This window comes from Sus scrofa, chromosome 2 (assembly GCF_054392235.1).
Source record: "Sus scrofa isolate SSC_HxYL_T2T_F1_AM1 chromosome 2, Sscrofa_HxYL_maternal_Yorkshire_Landrace_v2.0, whole genome shotgun sequence".
Lineage (NCBI taxonomy): Eukaryota > Metazoa > Chordata > Mammalia > Artiodactyla > Suidae > Sus > Sus scrofa.
The window spans coordinates 52,608,539-52,624,524 of record NC_139384.1 but is presented as its reverse complement, the minus strand read 5'-3'; the positions used below and the strand labels follow the sequence as shown (position 1 = coordinate 52,624,524).

Below are 15,986 nucleotides of genomic sequence, written 5' to 3'. Positions count from 1 at the left end.
AATCTCCGAATAATTAAAAATATCACTAAGTAATCATATATAAGATTTTAAAACTTAATTAATATTTCTAAAAACAAAACTTTTCAATCACTCAAATACTATCTTCTCAGCTTTAGCTATATCTACATACCACTGATGGAACTCTTTAATTAATAGTTTTCTTTAAAATGTCTTTAAATCAACTCATCTCTTTAAATCTAGTATTTTGTTAGATTATATCATCTGTGAAATCACAGGTTTTATATGCTACCTTTTTTTTTTTTGGCCTCAAGCGACATATAGAAGTTCCAGAGCCAGGGACTGAACCCATACCACAGCAGCAATCCAAGCTGCTGCAATGACAATACCAGATCCTTAACCCACTGCACCACAAGAAAACTTCCTTTGTATGCTTTTTTCTTTTTTTTTTGTCTTTTTTTGTCTTTTTTTTAGGGCCACACCCACAGCACATGGAGGTTCCCAGGCTAGGGGTCTAATCAGAGCTGTTGCCATCAGCCTACACCAGAGCCACAGCAATGCCAGATCTGAGCCGCGTCTGTGGCCTCCACCATAGCTCACAGCAGCGCTGGATCCCTAACCCACTGAGCGAGGCCAGGGATCAAATCAGCAACCTCATGGTTCCCAGTTGGATTCGTTTCCCCTGCGCCACCAATGGGAACTACTCCATTGTATGCTATTTTTAATAAACATTATAATAAGGACATAATTATTAAAAAAAAGTTGCCAAACACCAACCTAAATCACTGTTATACTTCACTTTAGGAAAGAGTCATTTGTCATTCTATGTATAAAACATTCATCCTATTGATAAAAATTAGGCAACAAAGGCCTAGAGATGGAAAATGATTTGCTCCAAAACATCAAGGGGTGAACGTAGACTGGAATTTAGGTCTCCTTACGTCCTATACCAGAATTCTTTTTACTCTATCACACCTTGTACTCCAGATTACAAATTATAGTAGGAAAAGTCAGTCTTCTCTATAACAACATAGGGACTAATACAAATTTCATTTTTTCTTCTTTTTTGGCCACCTGGTGGCATATGGAGTTCCTGGGCCAGGGATCAGGTCTGAGCTGCAGTTGCCACCTAAATCACAGCTGTGGCAACGCTGGATTCTAAAATCCATTGCACCAGGCAGGGGATTAAATCTGCTTCCTAGCGCTACAGAGATACCACTAATCCTGTTGCACCACAGAGAGGAAATTCCAAAATTTCTGAGAATAAAATCCCTCCTGGTAATCCCAGATTTCTGAGTTCCGATCTAAATCCTATTTAAAAAGAAAAAAAGGTTTAAAACAGCTCAGACTAGAATATTATTCAAGAAGAATATGAAGGTCTTAGTTCTTAGTAATAACTTGAAGAAGACTGAAGAATTTCTAAGTTTCAAATTTCTGATGATAGATAAATGAACACCTAACATGTTGTTGGTAAAATACTGTGTTTTTAAAAATTGACAAAGGTTGACCAAAAAAATTAAATCTGTTTCAATAAGAAACACTCAGGTCACAAGATTTCTTAAAACTTCACTGAACAGTATGCTAGACATTTCATCAGTAAGTTACATCTTTTTGTAATAACATGAAAACATTAGCCAGTCAATATCACAGAATTTTGCAAAAAGCATATCTACCCAAGAAGAATGAAATGTCAATGAGGAAGGAGAAAGGAAAAGGAACAGGTGCTGGCTTCTAATAAGGGATATTAGGAGAATCAGAAATTTCAAGTGTGGTCTTGCTTTCACAGGTGTGTTTCCAATACCTAACACAGTATTCAGTACATAGTAACTACTAAATAAATATGCTGAGTGAAAAAAATTAGTTAGAACAAATATTCAGTTAGGATTCAAAATACCTCTTTAGAAAATATCTAGTAAGAATCCTATTCTCAATACTATATGAAAAATACTCATGTTTTAAGAACATATAACTCTCTTTTTAAAGGAACTACACTGTCAATGATGTTTAATTCCAATTATCTTAGTTTAGATTAAATGAAGAGAAAATTACTAGAAAAATATATCATACCAAAGAAAGAGCTGCTTGAGTCTGATGTAGAAGTGGTTCTGGAAGGGAAGAGAGGTGAATACATTCAGGAACTTTAATAGTGCCTCCATCCAAATCAGCTATGATTACATCTAACTGAAAAAGATAAAAAATTAATCCTATAATTAATAAAATGTATTTCTAGATTGGCTTTCTAGCTATTGTATATTTCCCTGCTTCCTTTGAAATCAGGTGTGGCATGTGACTAAATTTATGCCAATGAAGCCTGAAAAGTGATGTGCACACTTCCAGGCATTCAAAACAGAGGGGAGGGAGTTCCCATTGTGGCTCAGCAGTAACGAACCTGACTCGTACCCAAGAGGATGCATGTTCAATCCCTGGCCTCAACCTGTGGGTCAAGGATCTGGAGTTGCTGTGAGCCGTGGTGTAGGTCAAAGATGCAGCTTGGATCCTGTGTTGCTATGGCTGTGGTGTAGGCCGGCAGTTGCAGCTCCAATTCGACCTCTAGCCTGGGAACTTCCATATGCCACAGGTGTGTCCCTAAAGCAAAGCAAAAAAACAAAAAACAAAAAACAACCCCACCAACCAACCAAACACAACCACAGAGGGGATATAAGGCCCTCCTATGGTCTCTTTCCCCTTCCCATGACTAAAACTATAAACTGGCAGCAACTCAACATTGAACATTCAGAGGATGACAATGCCTAAATGGATTCTAGCGGAGGAATAAGAAGCAAAACTGGTCTGACATAAAGGAACACTTCTACAAACTACTGCATGAGTGTTAAATAAAATGCCATTTTGCATATGGAAGCTCCCAGGCTAGGGGTCGAATCCAAGCTGCAGCTGCTGGCCTATCTCACAGCTACAGCCACAGCAATGCAGGATCTGAGGTGCACTGTGACCTACACCACAGCTCATGGCAATGCCGGATCCTTAACCATTGAACGAGGCCAGGAATCAATCTCACATCCTCATGGATACTAGTCAGGTTCGTAACCTGCTGAGCCACAATGGGAACTTTTTCTATCAGCTGAAAACTCTTATACTAAGCAGAAATTTGTTTCTACATTCACTATACCCACTGATTCTATTTCAGCCACCTAAATATTTTATCTTTAGCTATCAAATAGCACCAGGTTATTATCCGAGAAAATTTCCTCAGGGCCTCACAGGATATAGTTTCTAAACTCTATGACATCCCCAATGTCCTTCCCTGAATCCCACTATTTTGTTGTAGTCCCTCTTAACGTGCAGTACAGAGAAGTAAATCTATTATTTCAGAACTGACTGAATGTAGAGTACTACTTTCCCTCTTTGGTAAGTTCCATTCATATGGCATTAAGAACAGAATAACTTGGTGGGGCTCATACTGAACTTGTATTCCACTAAAATCCTTACTCTTTTATAAATGCTTTTTGCTTTTTAGTTATCAGCCATTCAGCATTAACACAGGCCTCATTTCAAAATACAAAAAAAAAGCACTCAAAACAAAAGTATAAACAGAATATTAATTAATGGATAATTTTATCTTTCTTTAGCATATAAAGGATGAGGAATATAGAACAATAAACTTAATATGTCAAGGACGGCATTTTAAAATATTAATAAATTAATTTTACAAACCTCTTATATTTGCTATAAGAAAAGAATAAAGTATCTACATTTTTGAATGATGCTTTTCTTCAAATCAATCTTTTGTACTGGGAATGTGACAGCAAATAGTAATTAGTTGAAATGTTATAGGACTCAAAGAAATATGATAAACCTCTCACCTCAATAATTGGCGATTTAAAGATGAATACTTACAAGTTCATGAACGTCGGTTTTAAAGATAGAATGTACTCCAATAATGAAAGGAGTTGGGGAACTCAGAACTTCCAGTAGCTGAGCCGGGAGAATAGGAATATAAGGATAACTGGAAATAACAAAAATATATGTGATATATGTTTGCTCGTCCATAATATAACATACCTTTTATTTTTACGCTGTGTAAATTTTAGAATACCTATGTTTAGAAACTATCAATAAATTCTCAAGGTTAATATTAAATTCTTGGAAAAAATTAAGATTAAAATTATTATGTGAAAGACATGATCTGATATAACAAGATACAAAGTAAATAAGGTTTGATCCCTGGCCTCACTCTGTGGGTTAAGGACCTGGCATTGCCAATGAGCTGTGGTGTAGGTCACAGATGCGGCTCAGATCCTGTGTTGCTGTGGCTGTGGTGCAGGCCAGCAGTGGTAGCTCCAATTCGGCCCCTAGCCCCGGAACTTCCATATGCCAAGGATGTGGCCGTAAAAAGCAAAACAATAAAATAAAAATAAAAAGTATATCAGAATAAAATATGCTACTTAGAGCACCCTCAGTCATCATCATTTACATTGTTTTATTTTGTACTTTTCATTACCCAAAATTAACACCCTTCTCTCCCCACCAAAAACTAGAGTGAAAAAAAGAAAAAGAAAGCCCCATGTATCTAATTCAGCTTTGAGAATCACCAATGCATGGTCACATATATTTCTACCTACTTTTGTTCTCTTCCCTACCACATTTTTTAAAGCAAATCCCAGACATCATATCATAAATATTTTCCTCTATATCAAAAAAGATAAGGACTTTTTAAAAAATAAAACCACACTGCCACTATAACCCCAATTAATAATAATAATTAATAATAATAATAATAATAATTTCTTAAATTAAATAATCAGACAGTACTAACTTAAGACTTAAGTACTAACTTAAGACTTTTATCTCCAACTGTATTCAAAGGAAATTAAAAGTTGCTGACAATACTATTTAAATTATTTTTCCACAAAAAAAGTCAACATTTAATAATAGACAACTTGGAAAAGTTCCAAATTCCAGGCCAGATTTCTATCAGAACAATGACTCTTGTGACAGCATAACTTTGTAAAATATGCCCTTGTGGTTCAAAACTGTTGTGCTATGATATTTTGACTGATGATCAATAAGTAACGCATAACTTGGGAATAAATAAAAATACCAAATTAAAAAATCTCACCTATATTTAAGAGGAAACATTAATGATTCCAGGGCTCTACAAGCATCACTAAGTCTTTGGAAACTTGCAGAATGGAAAAGAACTTTATTTTCTGTGAGCACTGCACAAAAGAGGCTGAGGACATTTTGAATTCCTGAAAGCACAAAGAGTAAATGCTTACCAAATAAATGCATTTAATTTTATATGTGCTGCCAACAAATATAGATTTAGAATGACATGGAATAAAAAAGCCAGCATTTTAAAAATCTCTGAAGAAAAATATTTGGTTCAAATTCCATATAGCCTATGGGTATTTGTTTTTCCAAACTTTCACTTCTGTCTTTATTCTTCAAATCAGTGTTAACAGTCATCCAATGTATCGGTTGTTTGGAAATACGCTATTACCTTATTTTCAACCTCATCTCCAGGGTCTGTACTTAAATTCCTGTTTTAGATGCCTGGCATTGGGCTAATAACTTTTTTCCCTTTTAAAGTCCGTTTGTCTGGTGTTGCCATAACCATACATATTTTGTTGAAATATTTTGGTGTATCTTTTTTCCATCTTTTTACTCCAACTTTTCTCTATCTCTTGGAAACTGTATATAATTGACATTAAAAAAAAAAAAAAAAACAGTCCAGGAGTTCCCTGTGGCATAATGGGTTAGGGATCCAGTGTTGTCACTGCAGTGGCTTGGGTCACAGCTCTGGTATAATAGGTTCAATCCCTGGCCAGGGAACATCCACATGCTTCAGGTGCAGTTAAAAAAAAAAAAAAAATCCAGTCTGACAGCTTTTATCTTTTAACTACATCATTTGACTTAAACTTATTATAATTATATATATAATAATATAATATACATATATTATTTTATATTTTTGTAATTTGTTCTACCTTTTTTTTTTACTCTCATGATTTCCATTTACCGTAGCTTTTTTAAAAAAAATCTCCTATGCTAGTATGGAATTTATAAGCTGCTTCTCTTTTCAGTGGCAACTCTAGAAAAAGCAGCACGAATACCTATCAAACTCAAGTTAAATAAGTATATTTATCTTTTTATTAATAAATCATCTTTTTTACATCAGCTCAACCTCAATTACATGGACCTACTAAATCAAGAGTCCCCACTAGGTTTTTCAAGGTAAAATACTTCACATATGTCCCTTTCCCATTACTTGTTCCCTCATGTGACACATGCAAATTTATTCTTGGCCCATTATTAATTACTACTCTCTTTTATCATTTTCAGCCTATCCCATTTGATACACCTAAACTTACAATTCAGATTTTTAATCTCTCATATGGACTAATATAAGAGTTTCATAACTAGTTTCCCTTATCCAGGCCTTATTCACTTCAAATCTATCTTCCAGACAGTTTCTAGAGTGATACACATAGAATACAAATCTGATTATGTCACTTTTATGCCTCAAACATTTCATAACTCAAATTTCTTATTCTTTTGGTAGTGATTTTAAGTGTACTCTGTTCTACAGAAGCAACTCAGTAACAGAAGCTTGCCTCAAGTTATTTTATACATAAATCTCTTTGAGCCTCAGTTACAATGAAGATAACATAAAAATCTATCTCAAAGAGTTGCTTAAAAGGAAGAGATGAGATAATCATGTAGTTCTCAGCATAATACCTTGGTAAAAAATCAAGACACATTAGCTGATATTATGATTATTATAATTATTACAGTTGTTAGCATCAATTTCTTCTGCAGTTATGGTTCTGATGCTAAAATTGTTGGAAAACACCTAACTTTTGAGTCTGAGCTCCACACTAAAATGCCTCCATGGTCTTACTCCCATCTTCCCAATCCAGATGTCACCACCCACACCTGTGTCGTCAAGTACTGAACTAGTATAGTTCTCAGAGCACTTCTTTCAGTTTGATATCTTTTGCTCATGTTCTTTCTGCCTGATGTCCCCTTCATTAACATGAGTTTCTAGAAGTTCCTTATACTGCTGTATTCCTCCTGTCTAGCACAGCACCCACTATACAGCAAGCATGAACTAATAAGTTCTCTGAATGGTGATAAGAATAACTATTAATGTTGTTAAAACGTTATTAAAAGCTGAACCAATAAGTTCTCTGCATGGTGATATGAGTCACTATTAAAAGATGTTAAAGCTTTTATGAAAAGCTATCAGAGAAAACATTTATGAATTCAGATAGGGAAAGTATAAAATATACATGAAAAGATGGATAAATTTAATTATACTAAATAAAAATTTTCTCCATCAAAAAATAGCATAAAAAATGAAGCCTCAGACTGAAAGAAATTACCTAGGAAGTATATAAAAGGATAAGTGTCCAAAAAACCTTTTAAAAACTCTACTAAAATCAATAGCAAAAAAGCCACACAAGACAATAATATGAACTTACAATTTACAAAAGAGGAAATCAAAACAACTGAAAAACATATGAAAAGGAGCTCTAACACCTCTATTAATCCAAAGAATTCAACCTAATAAATTCATGAGGTATGATTTTAAAACTACTTTAATAGCCAAAATTAAAGCCTGATAATTCTAAGTTTTCATGAGGAAACTATACTATCATAGGGAGCTATCATACTGCTGGGAGGAATGTAAAAAAGATGCCTATATCCTATGACCCAGTTATTACAGTGATTTTTATTAATTCCATGATTAGTTTTTATCACAGAAATACTCTAAGATGATAAGTACAAAAAGGTACATTGTAGATACATTTAAATAATGAAAAAAGTGGACACATCCTAAATTTAAGAATGAAAGAATAAATTATAGTAAAATCATAGTATAAAATTACTAAACTTCCTCTGAAGATGGCAAATGTTGACTGAAACAAAAGACTAAAACTAAAAATTTATTATTCAAAATTTATAAAACTAAGTAATTATTGAAGAAATTTAAATATAACTTTTTTTTTTTTTTTTTTTTTTTTGTCTTTTTGTCTTTTTGCCATTTCTTGGGCCGCTCCTGCAGCCTATGGAGTTTCCCAGGCTAGGGGTCCAATCGGAGCTATAGCCACTGGCCTACGCCAGAGCCACAGCAGCGTGGAATCCGGGCCACATCTGCGACCTACACCACAGCTCACGGCAATGCTGGATCCCCAACCCACTGAGCAAGGCCAGGGATCCAACCTGCAACCTCACGGTTCCTAATCGGATTCGTTAACCACTGAGCCACCACGGGAACTCCTAAATATAATTTTCAAGTGAAATGAATTTTGTGGGTAGGACTACAGCATTTATACTTGTGAACTTCAGACAGATTAACACATCACTAAGACTTCTAGGATATCTTTACAGCAGAGGTATAAATAACAGAGCTAGTGCTAAACATATCAACATGAATAACTCTCCCACATATAAAACTGAGTAAGGAAAGTAAGGCATGAAGTAATTCCATAGAACGACAGTATTTATATATTGCTTAAAACCATACAAAATGCTACTGTATATTGTTCAGGTATATGCATATAGTCAAAGCATACATTTGGGGCTAAAAAAACCGCCAAATTGGGACAGTTTTATCTCTAGGTCATTCTCATGTCAGCATATGTAGGAAGTTTCAACTATGCATGATGCTACATGTATTAGAATCATAGATACATGAAATTTTAATATTTTTTGGAAATAATTTAAAGCTTAGAGAAAAGTTACCAAGAATAAGAACAGGGGGCTGAGCCCCCATCTAACCTTCACCATGATTCATCTAATGTTAAAATTTTTCTCTATTTGCTTTAACATTTGTATTTATGTGCTAGGATGCCCTGATTCTTCCTACAAACACAAACACATATACACAAACACCCGCTTTTCTTTTCAAAGCCATTTGAGTGTATATATCACATTTATCCCTAAATACTTCAGTACATTTTTCCTAGGAATAAAGATAATATATTTAATATCCTTAACCACAGTATGATTATCACCTTCAGCAAAATTAATGTTATAATATTTTACATCTAATCTTACATCCTTATTCCAATTTTGTTCACTAAACTCAATGATATTCTTTTTTATTTATTTTTTTGTCTTTTTGCCTTTTCTAGGGTCGCTCCCACAGCATATGGAGGTTCCTAGGCTAGGGGGTCTAATCAGAGCTATGGCTGCTGGCCTACACCAGAGCCACAGCAACACGGGATCTGAGCTGCATCTGTGACCTATACCACAGGTCACAGCAATGCTGGATCCTTAACCCACTGAGCAAGGCCAGGGATGGAACCTGCAACCTCATGGTTCCTAGTCGGATTCGTTAACCACTGAGCCACAACAGGAACTCCCTCAATGATATTCTTTGGAGCTTATTGCTACAATCAGGATTCATTCTAAACTTGATATTTCATTTAGCTGTCATCCCCCTTCTCATTCAGTATGGAGCTTTTCCAAAACCTTAATTTTTTTTTTTATTGAGGTGAAACCACATAACCATAAAATTAACCACTTTAAAGAGAACAATTTATTTATTTGCTTAGTGAACTAGCCTTGCATCCCAGGAGTGCAATCATGGCCTGTGAACCTTTATCATATCATTAAATTCGGTTTGCTAATTATTTTGTTAAAGATTTTTGCATCTAAGTTCATCAGGAATGTTGGCTTGTGGCTTCCTTTTCCTTGTAAGTGTCCAAGTTTGGCTCTGGAATCAGGGTATGCTGATTACAAAGCCTTTTACTCTGGTAAAATGAGTCTGGAAGTGTTCCCACCTCTTCTATTTTTTGGAAGAGTATGAAATGAATAGGTATTAATTCTTCTTTAAATGTTTGGTTGGATTCAGCAGTGAAGCCATGTGATCTTGGGCTTTTCTTTTTGAGATGTTTTTGATTTCTGACTCAATCTCCTTGCTAGTAATCTGCTGAGATTTTCGATTTCTTTATTATTGTTTTGGTAGGTTGTATATTTCAAGGAATTTATTTATCCTTCTAGATTATCTAATTGTCGGTTTGTAATTGTTCATGGTACTCAATTATGATGCACAGTGTTTCTGGGGTATCAGCTTTCCCCTCTTTCATATCTTTTTTTTTTTTTTTTTTTTGCCTTTTTAGGGCCACACTCATGGCATATGGAAGTTCCTAGGCTAGTGATCTGATCGCCGGAGATGCAGCTGACAGCCTATGCCACAGCCACAGTAACATCGGATCTGAGTCCCATCTGTGAGCTACACCATAGCTCATGGCAAAGCCAGATCCCTAACCCACTAAGCAAGGCCAGGGATCGAACCCATGTCCTCATGGATACTAGTCGAGTTCATTACCACTGAGCCATGACGAGAACTCCTATGCCTGACTTTGAGGCTTCTCTCACTTTTTTTCTTAGTTTAGCTAAAGGTTTGTCAATTTTACTTATCTTTTTTAAAAAACAGCTTTTAGTTTCATTGAGCTCTTCTTTTTTTCCCTTTTGCTAACTCTGGGGTACGTTTGTTCTTCTTTTTCTAGTTCCTAGGGATATAAAGTTAGGATGTTTGAGGTCTTTCTTTTTCCTTAATGTATACACTTATCACTGTAAACATCGCTCTTAGATCTACTTTTGCTGTATTCTCATAAGTTGTGTTTTCTTTTCCATTTTCATTTATCTTATTGTTAAAATTTCCTTTTCCGTTTCATCATTGACCCACTGATTGTTCAGAAGCACATTGTTTAATCTCCACACATTTTTATATTTACAAGTTGTCCTCTTCTTACTGATTTCTAGTCTCAAATCATTTTGGCTAAAAATCACACATGATTCAATTTCAATCTCCACAAATTTATTAAGACTTGTTTTGTGGCCTAATATATGATTCATACTGGAGAATGTCCCACATGTGCTTGAGAAGAATGTGTATTTTGCTGCTGTTGAACATAAGGTTCTGTATGCCTGTTAGGTCATCTGCTATAAAATGTTGTTTAAGTCCTTACTATTTGCCTTCTGATTCTCTGTTTGGATGATTTATTCATTGTTGAATGTAGGGTACTGAAGTCCTCTACTATTATTGTATTACTGTCAATTTTTTCCTTCAGATCTCTTAATATTTGCTTTACATATTTAAGTGCTCTGTGGTTAGGTGTATAAATGTTTACAACTGTTGTAACTTGTGATGAATTGATTATTTTATCATTATACAATGACCTTGTTTCTTACTAAGTTTTTGGCTTAAAGTCTATTTTGTCTATTACCAGTGTAGCTACCTGTGCTTTCTTTTGGCTTCTTTTTGCATGAAATATATGTTTATATACCTTCGCCTTCAGTCTATATGTACCATAAAAGGTGAAGTGAGCTTTTTGTTTTTTGCTTTTTTAGGGCCACACCCATAAGCATATGGAAGTTCTGGGCTAGGGGTCTAATTGGAGTTGCAGCTGTCAGCCTATGCCACAGACACAGCAACATGGGATCTAAGCTGCATCTGCGACCTACATCACAGCTCATAACAACGCTGGATCCTCAACCCACTGAGCGAGGCCAGGGATCAAACCCACAACCCGTATCCCCGTGGACACTAATCGGGTTCATTCCTACTGAGCTACACTGGGAACTCCCAAGGTGAGACTTTTTCACTTTAGGCTCTGGTGAGAATAGCAGTCAGTGCCTAGATTGCACTTATTAAAATCTGAACATTGTAAAGAATGCAATCAAACCCCTTTTAGGGAAACACTGGGAGAGATTTTTGCCTGTCCCCTCTGCACTGAGCCTGTAGGGATAACCACAGCGAGTGCTCACACATCCACTGAGAACTGCTATGTTGCTATAGTCCTATAGGACTTGTGAACACAAGCTCGGTTGGCTTTTGGAGATAGGAATTTGAGGGGATCATCCCTCAGGTGGGAGACTTAAAAGTTGATATGTAAGATCTACAGTCCAAAACTTTCATTCTTCAGGGAGAAACTGAGTATTGGGAGTTTCCTCTACATACTCCTGTTATGTCAGGAGTGGGGTTTATGGCAAGAGTGTATTTCTATCTTACCTATCCATTCCAATGTGGGTATTTTCTTAGGAGCCCAAGGTATAGTAGTCACTCAACTTTCTAGATTTCTCTCACAGGAAATTGTTCTGTGTGTAGCTGTCTGCGAGAGAGTGAGATTCAGGAGTCTCCTATGTTGCCATCTTGGTCCCCAGTCTCAGCTAGCCCTCACTGCCTGGATTTTCATGTTAAATTTCTAGTTGGTCTGCCACTACCCCCAAATAAGATTACAACTTAGACAACAGAGTTCAAGTTTTATCCTTTCATTTCCTGTGGGGTTCAATATTATTTTTACTGACAATGATGTTGTGGGTTTTAGCTTTCCACCCTTTTGATGGCAAAGTGGATGATTTTGTGGCCAGCCCTGTCCTGGTAAAACTATCATTCCTAGTGATGAAGGTGACATGCAGGAAAGATGTGAGCAACCCCAGGTAAGAATGCTACAGATTTCTACTGTTCTTATTCAAAGTACTAGCATGAATAATAGTTTCTGAGTTTGTTGTTTGCTTTTAGTGAACTTCCAGAGCACTGAAATAGTTGTATTCAGTGTTTTCTGTCTAGTTTTAGATCCTAGTTTTAGGATTTTCTGCACTCTTCACACTGCCATAACCAGAATTATAATCCTTGATGATGTCAGTTTTGCTCACCTACACTTTTGTTTAATGCTGTCTCATTTCCCCAATGCATACTCCATATTTTTCCTTATAACTCATAAGCAATTTGTGTTCATACACAAATATCCTGTTCCTGACCAAAATTTCTGCTTAGATTTAGCATATATTGGTAATGACTATTTCAATTAGTCTTTACTATGATGATTATAAAATGATTTTCCAAATCCAGCACTTCTTCCACATTCACCAGTTGATACTCAACATTCTGCAATAAGTAGAACCCTTATTTATTCCTCCGCTAACCTGCTTATTTATATACGCATTATCAGTATGGACTCATGGATTTCTGTTTTTATTCCAACATTCTATAAGTCATTTCTGCCCTTAATTATTTTTGTGCCAAATAATCCTAGACAGTGGGACTCCTTTAAACCTAGGTCTTGTGTCTCAGTGACATGAACTCATTTTTTTAAAAGTTCTCTCATAGTTTCTAGCTTTACAATACAATCCAGGCTCATATTGTACCTACCCTGAAGTCTGCTACTTCTCCAAGAAGGCCTGATCCTTTTTGTGAATAATAACATTAAAGACCAAGAATTCTGGGTATTAGGGTAAATATTAGATTATTTCTTCTAGGGCATCTTTGTTTCTGGGCTACTTCTGCAAGTAGAGCTGGGAAATATATGCTCTATGTATATCATGCACATATACATATATAAACACATACACATACATACACATAGACATATATATGTATACACACATATACATATATTTGAGAAATCCTGATTCCACATCATTACTTTCAATTTCAGTCTCTTCTCAAAGGGTCTCTCGATGGACTCCAATACATATCTGTATGTCCCCTTTTCCAGTGAGAACCCTGGATCCTAATAACAAAAACGTATTTATTCATTTGCTAACTTTTATATTACATATAAACTGCAGAATTTTTTCAGCCATTCTAACTCAAAAAAAATCACACCAACTAAAAAGGAGCTCACAATGTTTGCAACTCTCTCCTCAAATCTCTCCAAAACTGAGGTTATATAGTCAAATACTGCATTCATAAGTTTCTTTAATTTTTCCTCTTTAGTGTGATTATGTTATTCATTTAGAAGACATGAAAGTGTATTTGTTTCTGTATGCTTTCAGTTTTAATATTTTTTGTTTCTTCATGATTGACCCAATGTTAAGATGTAAGACCTATCTATACTTTAAGAAGTCAAAACTATATAAGAACATCTACTCAGAGAAGTGTTACTCCTCCCCTGAATTAATACTTTTGTGCCAATATCAATTTCCTGATTGTTATAATGTACTATGATATATAAGACATTATTGTCAGGGAAAAGTAGGTGATGTATTCTTGAGGATTCTCTGTACCAATTTTGCAACTTCTTGTAATCAAAGCATTTAAAAATAAAATTTATATTAAAAAGTCTGTAGCTGTATTAATTTCCAATGGCTATTATATCAAATTAATAGCTGAAAGCAACACAAATATACTATCTTAAAGTCAAGAGGTCTGAAGTCGTACTCTTGGGTTTTCCAGCTTCTGGCAACTGCCCACATTCCTGAGCACATGACTCCCTTTCAGGGTCAAAGCTGAGAGGCCAGTCAAGTCATTCGCCCTTATGTGATGTCAGAGTGTGTCACTCTGACACTGACTCTTTTGCTTCTGTCTCCCATCTTTTGCTTCTGTCTCCCATCTTTATGATTACACTGGGCCACATAAAGAAACTCAACTCAAGTTGGATTTTGAAGCAGAAGTTAGAGATAAGAGCAATAAGGCTTTCAAAGTTGACAAAAGATCACATGTAAAGGAAAAGAGACTGAGGGAGGAAAAGGCACTCAGAGAGACCTAGAAGTAGTTCTGCCAAGGGCAGGTTCATAAAGATTCATATACCATGTGAAGGAGCCCAACTTTTTTCCTGAAGACTCTGGGGGAGAACTTTCCCCTCTCCACTCCCATCTGATCCCTCTGTAATCTCCCACAAAAAAGGATAATCCAGTAGAAAATAAAATTCATAGCATCATTTAGTATTAGATAAATTGTGAAGAAAGAAGACATAGAGTTGTAAGGGACTCTATCTTACATCAGTAAAAATAATCAATTCATGATTATCAAGGGGTGAAATATTACACCATATTTACTAAGAGATGATTTATATCTCATGTATTAGAAATGAGTTAGGGACATAGAGTTCCTGCTGTGGCACAGTGGATTAAGAAGCCAACTGTAGTGGCTCCAGCCACTTAAGAATTGCAGGTTCAATCCCTAGCCCAGTGTACTGGGTGAGGGATTTGGCATTGTCACAGCTACGGCAAAGGTCACAACTGTGGCTAGGGTTCAATCCCTCACCTGGGTACTTTCACAGACCGTGTCTATGGCAGAAAGAAAGACAAGAAAGGAAGGGAGGGAGGAAGAGAAAAAGAAAAGCAAAGAAAAGAAGAGACAATTCTGGCACTTTAAGAGTAAATTATTTAATGAATAATATAGAATATTAGAGAATAATATAGAAATGAAAATTATTTAATGTAATATAAAATAATATAGAATAATTTACTCATGACTAACTGAAGTAGAGCTTAAATCTTGTATTTTTAAATATCACATGCTTTCTTAAGTTTTAGATAATTAATAATCTCAAGTATTTTAAGAAATTACATTAATGTTTTATTCCTAACTAGCAACACAGGTTGCTTGTTCATAGCTACAGAGTTATTTACAAATTCATTTTCTTTGAACTACTAGTCATAATCAGTTTTCTACATAACCTTGAATTGTTTCCTAGTCTTTGGTAGCTAATGTCCATCCAAAGCTACACAATAACAGTAGAGAAGACAATATGAAAAACAAAACATTCCAGTGATAATTCCTACTGATTTCACTACAATGATACATACACATCCTGTTGATTATTTAAATAATAAAACATTCTGAAAAATTACTTCCTGATCCTAACTTTTCCTTAGGGGTTAAAGTTCTAAAATTCCTAGCATCAAACATTAATGAACATATTTGTTTCCTGTTTTGAAAAAAAGAAAAACACCAAGAACATTTCTCCAGAATCCTCAGTCCTCTCCCTCTCTGAATAACACTTTATGTTGCACAAATTGAACACAAGGTCTCAGCTTTTAAGTGGGCAAATTGTTGTAATAACCACATTTTATAAGAATATGAATCTCTTAAGTCTTTGAAGAGCAAACTGAAGTTTTAGACAAGAGAATTTTGGGACAATGAGGAATAACAGTTAACATCTATCTTGCCTCAGAGCACCTGTGTTCATTAAAGAGTCACTCAATTCACAGACAGAGGTAGCTATTTAGTGGTAGCAATAACACCATAAAGGGAAAATGGAGAAGAAGTTGTTTGTTTTTTGTCTTTTTAAGGCCACACCCATGGGATATGGAGGTTCTCAGGCTAG

At 35.4% G+C, this 15,986-nt stretch overlaps 1 protein-coding gene across 11 annotated transcripts in view; it reads right to left on the bottom strand.

Moving 5' to 3' along the window:
- Positions 1-15,986, bottom strand: part of SBF2 (SET binding factor 2) — a 451,285-nt gene that overhangs the window by 188,901 nt on the left and 246,398 nt on the right. For 9 of the 11 annotated variants that reach the window (XR_014837296.1, XR_014837295.1, XR_014837298.1 and 6 more), the window contains 3 exons: positions 5,036-5,168; positions 3,814-3,922; positions 2,026-2,139 (listed from right to left, as the gene is read on the bottom strand). Coding sequence is in view for 5 of the 11 variants with exons in the window: in XM_005661131.4 (XP_005661188.2) it covers positions 2,026-2,139; positions 3,814-3,922; positions 5,036-5,168 (356 nt within the window). In the remaining 6 variants the exon portion in view is untranslated. The remainder of the gene's footprint in view (positions 1-2,025; positions 2,140-3,813; positions 3,923-5,035; positions 5,169-15,986) is intronic. The other 2 variants (XM_085012070.1, XM_085012071.1) reach the window with 1 other exon arrangement.